General features: G+C 43.7%; 1 protein-coding gene across 8 annotated transcripts in view; it reads left to right on the top strand.

Moving 5' to 3' along the window:
* Window positions 1–16,066, top strand: part of FYN (FYN proto-oncogene, Src family tyrosine kinase) — a 206,303-nt gene that overhangs the window by 133,115 nt on the left and 57,122 nt on the right. For 6 of the 8 annotated variants that reach the window (XM_004422226.3, XM_014781174.2, XM_004422224.3 and 3 more), the window contains one exon: window positions 15,594–15,851. In XM_004422226.3, coding sequence (XP_004422283.1) covers window positions 15,605–15,851 — 247 coding nt within the window. In that variant the 5' untranslated portion in view covers window positions 15,594–15,604. Of the gene's footprint in view, window positions 1–11,111; window positions 11,204–15,593; window positions 15,852–16,066 lie in introns of all 8 variants that reach the window. The other 2 variants (XM_087444012.1, XM_087444013.1) reach the window with 1 other exon arrangement.

Below are 16,066 nucleotides of genomic sequence, written 5' to 3'. Positions count from 1 at the left end.
CCAGTGTTATTTGCTGAGTCAATTTGGGTTGTATTGAACCAGAACCAGGGCAGAGTCTGAAGCCACACTCGGGTCATCGTTACCTGGAGTCTGTAAGGCAGCTCCACAGGAGCTCAGCGTGAGTGCCAGGGACAGGCTGGTCCTACTTAGTGCTGGGACAAATTACCGCTGCTCAGAGCTGCCAATTGACGACTGTTGCTGGAGGATGAGCAGGAGTTTCCGTCCTCTGACTGCGGTGAGCCTGTAGATGAGAGTGGAGCTGTTATGGCTAAAATATAAACCATTAGCGCAAAGAATTTGTTAATGTTACATATTTCATGCAAAACATTAGCACAAAGAAGTTGTTAATGTTACATATTTCCTGCAAAACAGGTGTAACTGCCATTTCTGCATCATGATCAAGACGTTCCTGCACGACTTGATGGAGTAAACTTCCCACAGTTGGAGGGGAAGAGTGGTGGGCCCCTGTGGACCTCACACTCTAACCCTAGCCCCTTGTTCCTGCTCTTGTGAACATCAGAGGACATCAGTCCATTGTTGGATATTAGCTGCCACGTGCCATTTTTAGCGGACAGTTGTTTTTCTCCAGATGTCCTGCATTGCACATGTCTGTTCATCTCTGTTGTCTGTCCTTGTCATGTTTAGGCAACTGTCTACACAGCTGCACTACCAGCCTCTATCTCCCACTCCTACCAGCTCCAAAAGATGTTGGGCTTCTTTTTGGGACAAGGATCTCAGAAAATGTAACTTACATAGTCCCATAGCAAATCACCTATGCAGCAATATGGTTTCAGATCTTTATTCTCACGTGCAACCAAAGCTACAGCTTTGCTACAGTTGGGGATGATTTATGAGGTATGAATTATGCATAGACAGGTAGCTAGAATGGATAGAGATGTTTGTTCAGCTGAGGAAGTCACATCTTACTCAGATCCCTCTCCGTCCACCTGTGTGCAGTCTCTTCCCACTCTTGGCCCGCTGTCTGGCTCCCCCGTGCTTCTCTTTTCTCTTCCCCAATTCAGTATATGTCTATCAAGACCCAGTTTCACTCCCACTTAATACTAAATAAGTATCAGCTGGATAATGTACAAATGCTTTAGCCTGTTAGCACATGGTTAAGAATATATGGCTTGGATTCAGCCAGGTCTGGGTTAAAATCCAGTTTAACCTAGCTGTAAGGCCTTAGGCAAGTAACTTGACCTCTCAACACTTATTCCCCCATCTGTGAAATAGTGCTAATGATAATACCCAGTTCACAAGCCTATTGATGGATGGAAGGAGATAATTTGCTTATGCACATAGCAAAGCGTCAAGCACCATAGTGAGTGCTCAGTAGAACGGACACGTAGTTGTTTATGATCTGGCTTCATTTCTAGCCACCTCCCCAGCCCCACGTATCCATTCCTTTAAACTATAAGCTCCTTTTGAACAGAAGCCTGTCTCCTTCACCCTTAGAGCCGGGGGCCTTGCAATATGCCTGGCACATGTTTCAGTGCTCCGTAAATATGGGAACAAATCAAATAAGCCACGTAAAATCATGCCGTACCACACCTCCAATGTGCTGTCCCACCCCCTGCAGTGCTCACCTGGGCCAGTGTCCAGTCACCTTCACAGTCACCAACCTGGATGAATTCGGGCTCCCTCTGTGCTCCCTCCCCAACCCAAGTCCATAGATTGACTTGTCTGTCTCCCTCCTAAGTATATGTCAGCTCCTCAAGGGCAGGGGCCTCCTTTACATGACTATATAGCCACAGCCCTTCGCACAGTGCCTGTCACATAGAGAGGATCAAAACATGTTTGCTGAATAAAGGCTGGAGGTAGGGCTGAATGTAAAGAAAAGGACTGTGCAGAGAGACAAGAATGCAAGGGAAATGAAACAGCTGAAAACTGGTGATTTGTTACTATGGTGATTCTGAGTAACTTTTGTTTGGGAGAGTGGGGAAAGTTTCTTTGTTCTTATTATTGTTTTCTTTTAAACTTCCTCATCTCCAGCAGCTCAGGAGGAGAACAGCAATACCTAGCAACCCTAGGGAAGAGCCACAGAGAATTGGAGCCTCATGTGATGAGTGGGGAAGTGGATCAAGACCAAAGCGTATCACAAATACCTGAGCAGGTTGAGCCAGATCAAAAGTTGTTCTTCATTTTAGCAACAAAGGGAAGTAGAGGGCATAGTCGGGTCTTCTGAAAACTACAGTAAGAAAAAGCACTTTAATCCATAGTGCAAAAAATAAAATAAAAACTGTAGGACATGGCAATGCCCAGCTCCTATCACATCATTAAAATTCTCGTAATATGCCATAGTGCAGGCTCTGGCCGTGGCAGGGGAGCATCTGAGCATTCATAGCCAAACCTGACCACTTGGTCAGGTCACTCCGTGAGTCTCCATGATTGATAAGATTCAGCCTCCAGCTGCGGAGAGTGGAGAGCCATCCTCTGCCTATCTGTGGACTCAGTTCTGCTTGAATGTGTGCATGTGGGCTCTGGGCTCCTTCAGGAATGTTCAGCTTGTTATGAACCCTACAAGCTCCTTGTTGAGGCCCATTGCTAGACTGATGAGAAAACCAGGCTCCACAGTGTTGGAGTGATATGCTCCAGACCACATGGCTACTCAGAGCCTTGTCCCAGGCTATGCCACTGCTTCCAGGCCTTCTGTAAACTAGGAGCCTGGTGCTCCAGGACTAAGATGTCCTGGAGACTTGGGAACGAGTCCTAAGCGGGATCACTTTAAGAAAAGAGCACTTTAAGCCATAGTGCAAAAAATGAAAGAAAAACTGTAGGACATAGCAACGCCCAGCTCTGTCACATCATTAAAACTCTCACATCATTAAATCTCACACTCTTTGCTCTTTTACAAAAGAGCAAAGAAAATGGCTAGGAGCAGAGCATGCTTCTCAAAAGGCAGCATGGGGCAGTAGGAAGAGGATGTGAATGCGTTAGACATGGACTCAGATCCACGTCCCACTGACTGGGTAACCCTGGGCAAGTTACTTAGATTCTGTGATCCCAAGGTTCCTTAACTGTGAAATACTCTTTCAAGGTTGTTCTGAGGATTAAACGAAATACTGTATGTCAAGCACCAAGCAGAAAATAAGTTCTCGATAAATGGTAGCTATTGTTACAATTCATTATTGTTGTTATCCTACTAACCTGCCTTAATCCAAGTTTAACTGTCAATACCAAAGGAGACCAAAGCTCTCATTGGTTCTAGAGGCAGAGGGAAAAAAATAGGTGACTAACAGAGCCACCCTTCGACCTCTGTGTTATATTTACTTTCTCCTTGTGTTGGGGTACAGGCTACCTGTTATAACAAAAAGTCCCCACCTCACTCCCCCCAAAACATAGTAGGTCACACAACATAGATGTTCATACCTCTCATGTTAGGGTCGGAGATCAGAGCTTTAGTAGATGAGCAGCTGTGCTCCACGAGGCCACCCAGAGCCAGCCTCCTTCTATCCTACACCTCTGCCATTCCCTGTTGGGTTGCCATCCTCTGCCTGGTTGAAGCCAGTCCACCAGCACCACATCCACTTTCCAGCCCACAGGGAGTGGGAAGGAGAAGGGAGATCAACCCACTCCTTTTTGAAGGATGCAGGGGTTGAATATATCACATCCACTCACAACCAGTTAGCTGGAATTAAGTGACATGACCACACGTAGCTGCAAGGGAGTCTGAAAAATGTGTCTTAAGCTGTATAACTATAGGCCTAGCTAAAGCTCTGTTACTGTGGAAGAAGGAGGAGGAATTTGGTGGGGCAGCAAGCAGTCTGCCACACCCCTCACCTGCCTTCATCCTCCCACTACTCACTCACTTTCAGTGATGTGGATTTGGGCCTCAACATTGCAAGGCTGTGTCCCTTCAGGCCCTGGGCAACCCTATCTGATACCAGAATCCTGCAAGCTCTGGGGAAAAGGGGAAGATAAACTGCTGTGCTATCATCTTTAGGGAGATAACCTCAAGTTCAATTATTCTGCAAGACCACACTAAAAAATAAATCATACTCTGCCTCATTCATATGCCAAGTAAAAAGTCACTATTGAACTACTTTACAATAAATTTTATAAATGTATAAAATTTTATAAATTTTATAAAAATAAGTATTTACAAAATGTATGCTGGTATATAAACCAAGTCTTCCCTTTTTGGATTTGTTAACATAAATCTGACTGGATTTCTGTTAGCTGCCAAGTAGGTCATCAACAAGTGGTTGAGCCCACATAACACATGTACCTCCCACACAAAGTAGCCACAATTTGTCATCCCAAATACTGGTTTTATATGCTGCTGAGGAAAGCATCACTGACTGTCTTCAGCGGGTTCCAAGTTCTCTTCCTCTTACTTATTATCTCCCTCCTTTAATTTCCTTATGTCTGTGTTGGCACTCAACTTGCATTCACGAGGGAGACCTCTGGCAAAAGCTTCATTGTAGCAAGTTCCACGTGGTCAACCATCCTGGGCTCACCAGGGGTAAGGAAAGTACACCCAAGGGAAGACAGAGACTGTCCTCATCTCCGTTAGGCATTAGAGTCAGTCGGCCTCTCGGCTCTCTTTGTTCCCTGTTGTTCCTTATCCCAGTAGAGGCCATGGAATTAGAGAGGGGTCTGTTTTCTGTCAGCCTCCTTTATCAGTATTCACACCAAAACAGCTGCCAAGAAGCTTTGAAACTCTAAACCACCCCAAGGGGTGCAAAAATTATAGCTGCTGGTGTTGCTGCTTCCTTGCAACTTGAGAAAGCGCCAACATAAAGATCCAGAGGAGGGGGCACCGGACTTCGTGTCATTCTTCAAAGAAACGATGTCAGCCTCTGTTCCAAAAGCACGATGCAAATGGCCTCACAACCAAATTCTCAGGGCCCTGGATTTGGATGGGCTCTGATCACATAAGTGATCAGTGAAAAAGGAAGACATGGAGACCAGGAACACAAACAAGAGCCCGAGGACAAAAAGAAGAGAAGTAAAATTTCCCTATTCAAAGTCCATTCTCTTTCTCTAAAGGAAATTTGTCTTCTTGACTGGAACTGGTGAATTAAAGGGAAAAAGAATTCACTGTTTTTTGAAAGGATGAGGCCATATTTGTAGAATCATCTGGCGAGGAACTTCCATAGAGACTGGAAAGATTGGCATGGTGGGTTTTTGTTCAGCCTTGGAGAGTGAACCTCCTCGGCTTTCATTCTCGGCATTGGCGAGGAGGGGGCGTTGATGACGCCTGTTCAAACAGCCGCTTTGTGCTAATGTGTTTTCTTGTGGCTCTGCCAGGTGACAGCCTGACCCTCGGGCCCTCAGCCAATTCAGCCCAGAAAGCCAGTCTCTGCCGCTGTGGCCCAGATATGACACTGACTTTCCTGTTTTTCTTACCCGGTTTATGAATAGAAGCCCACATTTTTGTTTTTATTTTTGTTTTCCTCTGGTGGTTTTTACTGAACAGGGCCAAGGAGAGTGGAAAGATGCTTGACTGAATATCAACATTAGAAGAAACATCTTTGTTGGATCTTTTGTGTTTTTAAAAAACTTCAGGTCGCATAAACCGGTGTTGCTTACTATTCTCTGCCCTGCTTGGATTGCCTCAAATTCTAGGGACCATGGCTCAAAAATCAAAGCATCAAAATGCCAGGTTGAACGTCCCAACAGGAAGGGGTGAAGGCAATAAGAGGAAAAGTGAGAGGAAAATACGGAATTAGTTCTGCCTGGTGCGTTGCCTCCACCACCAGCAGGCATCCAGAGAACAACAGTGCTTTGCTTCATCCTCCCCACCTTCTTAGAGCCGTGCCAACCTGTGGTCTTCTGGCCCTCACCCACAGAGAGGTCTGCAGATACCTCAATAACCAGAGCTCCTTGGTTGGGTTCCAAGGCTGACTTGAATGAGTACTATCATTCTGAGTTTGCTGGGTTTCCCCATGTACCCAGGAACTTGGGGCCCGAAGGTTCTCAAGAACCCACTAATCCAGCCACCCCACCTCTGATTCTGTTATCCCAGATCTTGCCACTTGCTGCCTACATGGTCCTCTGAGTTGATTGTCTGTTAATGGCTTTGCTTAATCTACGCCCTTAATTAGATGTCTATGGCTGTTCATCTGTGTGCGTTCACCACCCACTCTCAGCACTGCTCCCTCACTGCCCACTTCCCTGCACAGATGTTATGAAAACACACCCACAAGTCTCTCTGTCCTTCGATACCTTTCACCTTTCACGCCTTCCAGAGGGAGAGGTTGCCTCTTAACAACAGGCTTTGGAATCAACCACTCTCTCTCCCTCTCTTCATTTTTCGGTTCACGAAACATACTTTATCAATGTATAGTCATCAACTTATATACAAATTAAATCAGTAACTGATAAGATTAAAGGGATCTTTCTTATTAAAAAATGAAGATGATTTATTCTCATTATAAAAATGGTGCATTCTCAGTATAGAAAATCTGAGAAATCCCCTACACACCACAGGCAAGCATCTCAGTATCTTTCCTTCCAAAGAATTTTCTAGGCGTTTGTTATATAGTCTCAATCATGTGATCCTTCTTAATATGACTAGAGCATTTTTCCATATTACTAATAATTTTCTGTAAAATTATTACAGAAATTTTAAAGTTTCTGTAAATTTAAAAGAATTTTTAAAACTTTTAATTTCTGTTTAACTTTACATTATGGGTATGCCTTACAATTTAGTTAGCCATTGCCTTCTTGTTAAACAATTAGCAAGTTTTCTAATTTTTCAAATTATAGATAACACTTCATAGAACCTTTTTATGTGCCATCTTTAAAAAAGTGTGTCTTTAGCACAGATTCACAGGTCAAAGAGCAGGCCCATTTTTAAGTTTTTTTGATAATATTGCCAAATTGCTTTACAAAAAGGTTATACACTAATTCCTGGTCTTTTGTCAGCAGTAAATGAGAATATTGATTTCAAGGGACCTTCCTCTCTGTTGGGCAGACTTCTTTTTAGAATTTTGTTAACTTTGAGGTAAAAGTATATCACTAATCTAAATTGCATGTCTTTGATTACTACTGAAGATGATATTTTCCCAAATGCTTCACAAGTTGTTTTTCGTTTCTTTAAATTGCCAATACATGTGTTCCCTTTTACCTAATCTTAGGGATTTTTTATCTATGTAAATTCCTTATACGTATATTAAAATATTAACCCAAGAGAACTGAAAGCATATGTCCACACAAAAGCTTGTACATGAATGTTCATAGCCACATTTTTCATAATAGCCAAAAAGTTGAAACAACCCAAATGTCTATCAACTGATGAATGGTAAACAACAGGTGGTATATCCATACAATGGAATATGTTTCAGCCATAAAAAGGAATGAAGTACTAATATATGCTACAACAGAGGTGAACCTTGGAAACATTATGCCGAGTGAAAGAAACCAGTCACAAGAGGCCACATACTGTATGATTCCATTTATATGAAATGCCCAGAACAGGCAAATCCATAGAGACAGAAAGTAGATTAGTGGTTGCCAGGGGCTGAGTTGAGAAGGGAATGGGAAGTAACTGCTTAATTGATACGGGTTTCTTTTTGGGATGATGAAAATGTTCTGGAATTAGATAGTGTAATGGTTTCCTTTGTAAATATATTAAGAAGCACTTTGAGAGTGAATATTATGGTATGTGAATTATGTCTCAATAAAAATAAAGATGAAATTTTAAAGTACTAACCACAAGGAACTTTTCTCTGATCCAAAAAGGAGGGAAGGCCTAAAAAACTTTATAATCTGTGTTCTAATTTTTTCTGAACCCTTTGGCATAGATGGTTAAAGCATATCCTTATTTTCTTCACTATTTCACTCTTGTCTTAATCCAGAGATTCAAAGTGAAGTGAATGTGAGAAGAAAATGTTCTTCCCCCCCTTTGGAGCCTTTCCACAGTTTGGTGTTAAAACCTCGTTTGGCCATCTGGGTTTGGGAATGGTTCCAGCGTTTAGTTGACTGCGGTGCTAAATCTTACTGTTGGGGTCTAATGCTTCCATTTCTTTTTTATTAAGTGCTTTAGAATCTCTGGGCATTGGGGAACGGAAGGTTGTGCAGAAGGGAAAGGAGAACATGCTCCTGGGATGTGAGCTGCTGTTTCCCAGCCTGGGGGTCATGTGACCAAGACAAGCCAGAGCTGGGGAGCAAAAAAATACTCTAGGTGCCAGGAATGTGGCTGTTTCTTAAAGTAGTGTAACATTTTAAGAGTGGTTTGTGTGAGTTCAGCTCCCTTGCTGTGTGGTATAGACCAAGATCCATCCTCCTCACCCTCCAGAGGGCCTTTGCAAAGTCATGCATAAATGATCGAATGGGTCCAACTCCACCTCTTATTATTTCTGAAACAAAGCTTTGATTTGATTTTTAAATAAGCTCTGTCCTCCCTTTTGTCGCCCGTGGCCAGTGTCTGCATTGTATATATATTCTGCTTTTACATCAGTTTTCTCACCTCAGAGATGAGATGTAGTATTTTATCACTTGTGTTTGGTGGGTGGGCTCTCCCCCACAGGACTCCACCAAGAGTAGAAATCCGTTATTCTGTGCTTAGAGGAAACTTTACATGTATTGCTCAGTTTATGCAATAAATATGTTCCAGAAAGTTTTGCCTGTAAAGCAAATCATGTTTTAAATGCAGTAGGAAAGCTCTCTTTTATACCAAGGAAACCGATGCTGACTCCTTGATCGTGTATATAAATACCCCACCACGTCTAGGAAATATCAGGAAACCAAGGGCTGCTTTAGTGTCATTGGCTCAAACATTCATTAAGATGCCAGACCGCATCAAGGAAGCTGGTGATTCACCACACCTGGCGTGGTCCCAGCCCACTGTCTCAGGGGGTGCGGTGTGAATGTGGGGGAGTGAGGCCCAGTTCCTGAAATCAGGGCCTCCATTAGTCATGCACATGAAGTTGGGTTCTATAGAACCAGGGGACCTTCCCCACAAGTCTCTCCCTCCCCTCCTCCCATCCTTGTGCCCACGCCCTTGTGTGGACTGGCCAGGATTCCATGGGGCAAGAGGCAACTCTAGTATAGAGGCTCCATGTGCTGGCCATGGCCTCCCTCTGGCTTCAAATCCCGTCTCCACCCCTGAACGAGCTGTGGACAGATTCCCAAACCTCTCTATTCCTCCATTGTCAAGTGGGGGGAAAATAACAATACCTGCATCTTAGGATTGTCGTGAGAGTTTAGTGATACGACATGTTCCAGTACATAGCACAGCACCTGACTTGACAGTGGTCATCACTGCTGAGATTGGAGCCTTCGTCTTCATTGTGCCCCATCCCACCAAAATATGTATTAGTTTTCTGTTGCTGTGTAACAAATTATTACAAACTTAGCGGCTTAAACAACACCCATGTATTAGCTCAGAGTTCTGTGAGTCACGAGTCTGGGCATGGTATGGCTGAGCTCTCTGCTCACAAGGCTGAAATCGGTGTGTAGACCGACTGTTCTCATCTGGAGTCTTGACTTGGGAGGAATGTATTTCCAGGCTCCTTCAGGTTCTTGACCCAATTCAGGTCCTTGTTGTTGTAGGACTGGGGTCCCCATTTCTTTGCTGTCTGCCAGCTGGGGGCTGTTCTCAGCTCTTAGACACCACCCACATTCCTGGCCACATAGCCCTCTTTATCTTCAAAGCCAGCAGTGGAGAATATCCATCCCATGAAATGCCTCTCACATTGAATCTACTTCTCCAGAAAGAGCCCAGTCCCTTTCAAGGGCTCACCTGATGAGGTCAGGTTCACCTAGGGTAATCCCTCTTTGTTAAAGTCAACTGTGCTAAATAAAATAGCCTAATCACGGGAGAGATGATCCTGTCATTCACAAGTCCCGGGGATTATACAGGGTTTTACACACCAGGGGTGGGAATCTTGGGCACAGCTTAGACTTCTGCCTACCACACCACCTTTTCATTAAGGCACATATTTTCACTCCTTCCTTCCAGTGGGCAGCAAAAAGGATTTTCCCTCGTTGGCAGAGTCCTAAAAAAAAAATGTTCTTTTTTTTTATAGCTGGTCTGGGGCTACTGGCTGGACCCAGTACCAATGCTGTATGTGGCTCAGGCCTCAAGTTTTTACGTCTCCAAAGTGCTATCCCAGCTGTGACCTTTTCCCTGCTTCAGGACCTTGGGAGGTGTTGTGCTTCTAAGAGTGTCCAGCATGGTCTTGCTTTCTCTCCAGCCTCCACAGCCATCCCTAGCCTTTCTGTCCTGGCTGTCCCCAGAAGACAGCACTGCCTACAATCCCTTGTGGGGTGTTAGGACCCAGTGTCCTACAAAGAAGAAACCCCACCTTAAAGGATTGAAAACGCTGGGAAATTTGGGTGACAAGTTCTGTGGCCCAACTACCATTCTTACCGATGTGGCACTCGTCTGTCTCTAAACGTCCTGCTTCTGGCAGTTACACAGTGAAAACTAAGGCAAGGCCTCCCTAGACTTGCAAGGGATTCATGTTCCCCATTGCGAATGTAGCAAAATGCCTCAGGTTGGTTCTTGGGGGTGTTTACAATTTTACAAGGTTCAAGAGTCCCCTGCCATGAATCTTCTATCAGGACATCAAGTCATTTCTGCTGTGTCTCTGTCACATCTTATCCTTTTGCCTCATGTTAGTACTATTGACTGAAGGTGGAGGTTTGCTCATTAAGCTATCACTTTTTGCTTTTCTCCCAGACAAGTGTATGAAACTGTGCAGTCAGTCTACAATTCAGCTTTAAATTCTCTTTCCACTGTCCCCATCTCAGTTACTTATGTTGGTTTCTAGGTTTCCTTCCTTGTTCTTTCACTTTTATTGTGATACCTGCCCAGTAAAGTGGAGACCAGCTAAAGGGATAGTGAATGATCACACCAAGGAAACATGCTACATCAGAGTACAGGCCAACATGGCTTTAGCTGTCACTTGCCAAAGTCTGGGCTGTCAGGAGCAAGGATGGCGACTTGAGCCCAAGGGCTCTCACTTCCCCACACCCACCTAGGTTGGTTTCTGAGACAAAAGTGCTTCTTACACGACTAAAATTAAAGTTATTTGTTGTCGGTTTCGCCTTCCTCCTGCTGCCATCCCTCCTCTGCCTGCAAGTTTATGTGTCTCAAGAAAAAGTAATTTGCTTTTGCAGAAGACTGCCAGTAACCTTTTTCTCTTTTTGGTACCCAGCTCTTGCACACACCTGAAATCTTCTCAGAGGTCCTGTGACGTTATAACCTGAGCATACAGGTGTTGCTTCATTGATTGGCATATGAGGAAATGTAAGTGTATCTGTGTTAATGTGCATCTAGCAGACCAGACCGTGGTCTGTGGCCTCAGTGGAGGAATATACATTCATCCAAATTCCTTCTGGATCAGAGCAGCCTGTGCCCAAGTAGCAGATAGATTCCGTCCTTTGTGTCAACATCAGTCAATCACTCGAGGGCTATTTGAAGAAGGATTCTGAGGCTGCACATGGCATAGCACCAGAAAGTGCTGTGGTCAGTTGGCGACATGCAGTTGTCTGCCATGCTCATGGTAGCAAGGTGTGGCAATCCTTGGAGTCTTTCTTTGGCAACTCTTTTCCTAGAGTTGGTTAATGCTCTTGGCACAAATGAGAAGATCCACAGGACTAAGGACATTTTAAGTAAATCAGCTTTTACTTGCATAGTAGAAACAGAACCCCTCAGTTTGCAGAAGAATTGGAGAATAGGGGGCTTCACAGCTATAATCCAAACACTTTGACCACAGGCACAGGATCCTATTGGTCAAAGTACTTGTCCATCAGTTTTTCTATGCGTAGCAACGCACAGAGAACGATGGTCATGAGTTCATGGTGTATGATTCACTGATCAGTAACTCCAGGGCCTCACTTCCGGAACAGCATTATTCAGTGTTTCCTAAAGCCCCACAGATCTTGAGCAAGTATATTAGTGCATTCTGTGTTCATGATGGACCTACAGCTTTGGCCATGAAAGCCATACCACAGAACTGTCCGTAATAAAGGTTTTTATTTTAACTCAAATGCTCAGAAGTTTGCCTTATGGCAAGGAGCCTGAAGTCACATTGAGTACAACTCATTTAGCATCTTCTGACTCTTCCGTAGGGAAATGGTTAGTCTGACCGCCCCAAGTGGGAAGAAGACGACTACAAGCTCTTACACAAATATTTTCATTGTGATTAACTTTTAATGACTTGAGCCTGCATTTACTGATTTATTTTGGTTTTTTCATGTCTATCAATGAAGGGAAGAGAGTAAGCAAGATCTGTGCAGAAACATTCCTTACTCAAATTGCAAATGCATCAAGTGGTAACAAAGCTGTCCCTTTTATAAAAGAGAATTGTTTTCTCCAAACTGATTTTGATTGAGTTTTGGTTTTTTGCATTTAATCATTTAACAAATATTTATTGAGCTCCTACCGTGTGCCAGGCACTGTTCTGAAAACTGGGGATGCAATAATGAAACAAAAACCAAAAAATAATCCCTGACTTCAAGGAGCTTACAATTTCTTTCCTTCCATTGTTTCATAGAATTGTATACTATAATCTATTAGTCATTTATTACAGTGGTAACACTTTTTTTAGTGGATTTTGAAAGGTTGTCTTTTTCTTAGTTTGGTTAGATATAGGGTCCTACTTTCAGCAGACCTGATGTAGGATTTGGTTTGGTTTTGTTGGAGTTGGAAGAGTAGTTTGTAATAAGAGTTCTCATTGGTTTTATTTTATTTTATTTTTTTTTTAATTTTATTTATTTTATTTTTTCCCCCCAAAGCCCCAGTGGATAGTTGTATGTTGTAGCTGCACATCCTTCTAGTTGCTGTATGCGGGACTCGGCCTCAGGATGAACGGAGAAGTGGTGCCTCGATGCGCACCCGGGATCCAAACCCGGGCCACCAGCATCGCAGCGCGCGCACTTAACCACCAAGCCACAGGGCCGGCCCATCTCATTGGTTTTAGATTCTTTTCTCTATCACAAGGAATAAGCTTCTAGAGAAAAATCAGAACATTTCATGTCAATTTTTTAAATTGCCTCTTTCTACCTCGCATGCCTATTCTCCTAAGGCAGGCATTCTGCATTGCATGTTGATCACATGCCTATAAGAAACAGCTGTTATACTATTTCAAAGATATAGATATAAATTCTTTGCTCTCCATAAATCAGAATTTCTGAATCTTGACATTATTAACATTTGGGTCCAGGTAATTCTTAGTTGTTGGAGGCTGTCCTGTTCATTATAAGATGTTTAGCAGCCTCCTTAGCCTCTACCCACTAGGTACAAGTAGTACCCCTTACCCCTGAGTTGTGACAATCAAAAATGTCTCCAGACATTGCCTAATATGTCCCTTGGTGGGGGGGACCACATTCACCCCAGCAGAGAACCACCGGTGTAAGTGATGTGATCCTGAGATTCACATCTCACATCCTCTAATTACAGTAGATCAGTGAAATCCCTGAAAAAAGCACCTGGGACAAAAAGTGTCTTCTGTCTGGCCTTTGTAGAAGCTTGGAACAACTTTCCACCATGAAAGAGTTAACATAAAGTGCACAAGATATTTATCAGTCTTATGAAGCAACACCGACAACAAATGATGAAATTCCTTCAGTAAATCATGCCTTGGAGATATTTTGCATTTCCTGTTGAAAACTTGTTAAAATTGTATTCATTTACCGTAAGTTCGAGAGTATGTTGGACACAGTATACTGTAAGTTAATCTCGAATGATTTATGCACAAATGTGTTCCAGATTTAGTGATCTCAGCTCAAGCAGTAGGTGGCTCATTTCCAAACATTTCCATTCTCAGGAACTGACATTCAATTCAATAAGTATTTATTAAAACATGTAATGTGAGAGGGCTTTAGAACAGTCTAACGTTGCTTCCAAGACCCCGTCCAGCAGAAAAGCATTGCTCAGAACTGTGCCCCCCAAAGGTCTCCATATCTGACGTGGCACTCCCCACTTTGGTTTGCAAGATGCTGTAGAAAAACTAGCTCTCTGATTCTCCTTCACCACCTCGTCCCTTTCCATTCTGTACCACCTGTGCCCTCCCCAGTGAATACATGTAATTACACATGATGTCATGTGTTTCTTATTTGGTTCTTTGGTCCCAAATGGGCCACTTTTCAGAGTTTTGGCAGGACAGCCATTGCATGTTCTACCTACCCCCTATCAGCTTGACAGAGTATTGCAGTCCAAAGTGGGGTCCTTTAACAGACTTAACTTGTATTTCTGAATCATCATCACTTCTCACCCAAACCAGTACATTCAAAAATGCAGGACAAGCTGCTGATAAGAGGCACTGAAGAAGGGTTGGTCTTGATGCAGAGAGAAAGAAAGAGTGAAAGAGAAACATAGTGAGCTAAACAACCTTCACTCTTTCATTTGCTTTCTGTAGAGCACCTACCATGTGCCAGGCACTGGCAATATAGCTATGACAAAAATGGACAAGGCCCTGCTTTCCTGGAACGCACAGTCCATTGGGCAATGAGACAAGTGGATAGGCCACATTTCAATATGGTACAATAGGCTCCATCATGAGGGAAGTCAAGCTGCCATGGGAGCACTTAGGAAGAGCACTACCCCAGCCTAGGGGAGGGCCAGAGAAGCAGAGTAGGCTTTGTAGAGGAAGTGGTGTCTTAACTGGGACCTGAAGGATATGTTGTATATCAAAGAGGAGGGGGAAAGAGTGTTCAAGGCCATGTTCCAAGGCCTGAAGGAGAGCAGAAAAAATGGAACCTTTGAGGCACTGAGAAGTTCGGCATGTTTGGCCGAACAGTAGAGTGTGAGAAGTCAACAAGGAGAAGCAAATAAGGATACTTGTCAGGATTCTGACTTGAGCAAGTGGGTCATTGGTGGCACCATTTACTGAGATGAGGAGCAGGAGAAGTAGGTTCAGAGGAGTGCAGGGTGACAACGACGCGAGTTTTTAAACCACCACTTACTCTGGAACATGGGAATGATTTTTTTAAATGTTTTTGAAAGATGTCAAAAGCTAATGGAAATTTGAAAAGTTAATTAGCAGCTTTAAATGGTTTTGTTATTGTAGGCTATCCTGACATCCTACAAATATGCTCAGACCTCTTAGTTTCTGCCAATTTTGTTTTTCATCCAGCAAGCATTTCTTCATTTTGATGCTTATCATCAACTTATTGCTTAAAATTTACCAAATGTGTGCCTGAAGGATGGTACCCGTGAGTGAAGAAGTACGGTGGTTGTTCTGGGGCTCTATTCTGGCTTTTCCAGCTCTCCTCCACCCTCTTTAGATTTTCTTTGCCTGGATGAAGATTTTTATTCCAATAGTGCATAGACTCATTTTCTGGAGAATACATGATTTTTTGAGATGACTAAAGAAAAGTGTAAGAAGTATTATTGGGCTGTCTTTCAGCACGTGTGTGACATTATGGAATTTTAAGGGGTGCAGACCGCATTTGAGGAAAACTACCACGTAGTGAACCTCGTTCTCTGTGTTGATCCCATCGCCCAGAGCATGTGGGGATCAAATGTGATTGTCAAGTTAAGGGCACAGAGATTGCTTCTAAGCATCACCCCTAGCCACTGCTTTTCCTCGTGCCCGTCATAGACCTGAAATGTCCAAGGGTGAACCTTTAATAGTCAGGCAACCCAGCAACTAAGAAGCATCCAAGTTCATGTGCCTCCTTTTTGTTTTCGGCAGGAATTTAGATAATGGGCTGTGTGCAATGTAAGGATAAAGAAGCAACAAAACTGACAGAGGAGAGGGACGGCAGCCTGAACCAGAGCTCCGGGTACCGCTATGGCACAGACCCCACTCCTCAGCACTACCCCAGCTTCGGCGTGACCTCCATCCCAAACTACAACAACTTCCACGCAGCTGGGGGCCAAGGACTCACCGTCTTTGGGGGTGTGAACTCTTCGTCTCATACTGGGACGTTGCGGACGAGAGGAGGAACAGGTAAGAATTAAGCTGCTGGTAATTCTTTTGGCAGTGGAACAGTTGTGCTCCGGTCAGCTCCCTTTGACTAAGGATTTAACGTGTAAGTTTTTCATCGATCTCTACCTATCCTCCAGCAGATGGGGAGCTGTAAAAAAGCCAGAACTTGATGTACAAATCAGAGTGCTGGCTGCAGTGGCATGGGGTAGCCCCAAGTGGCCGCTCTGTGAGAATTC

The sequence above is a fragment of the Ceratotherium simum genome, chromosome 19, assembly GCF_057802395.1.
Source record: "Ceratotherium simum simum isolate JZ-2026a chromosome 19, ASM5780239v1, whole genome shotgun sequence".
Taxonomy (NCBI): domain Eukaryota; kingdom Metazoa; phylum Chordata; class Mammalia; order Perissodactyla; family Rhinocerotidae; genus Ceratotherium; species Ceratotherium simum.
The sequence above is the reverse complement of the archived record's forward strand: the minus strand, read 5'-3'. Positions and strand labels throughout refer to the sequence as shown.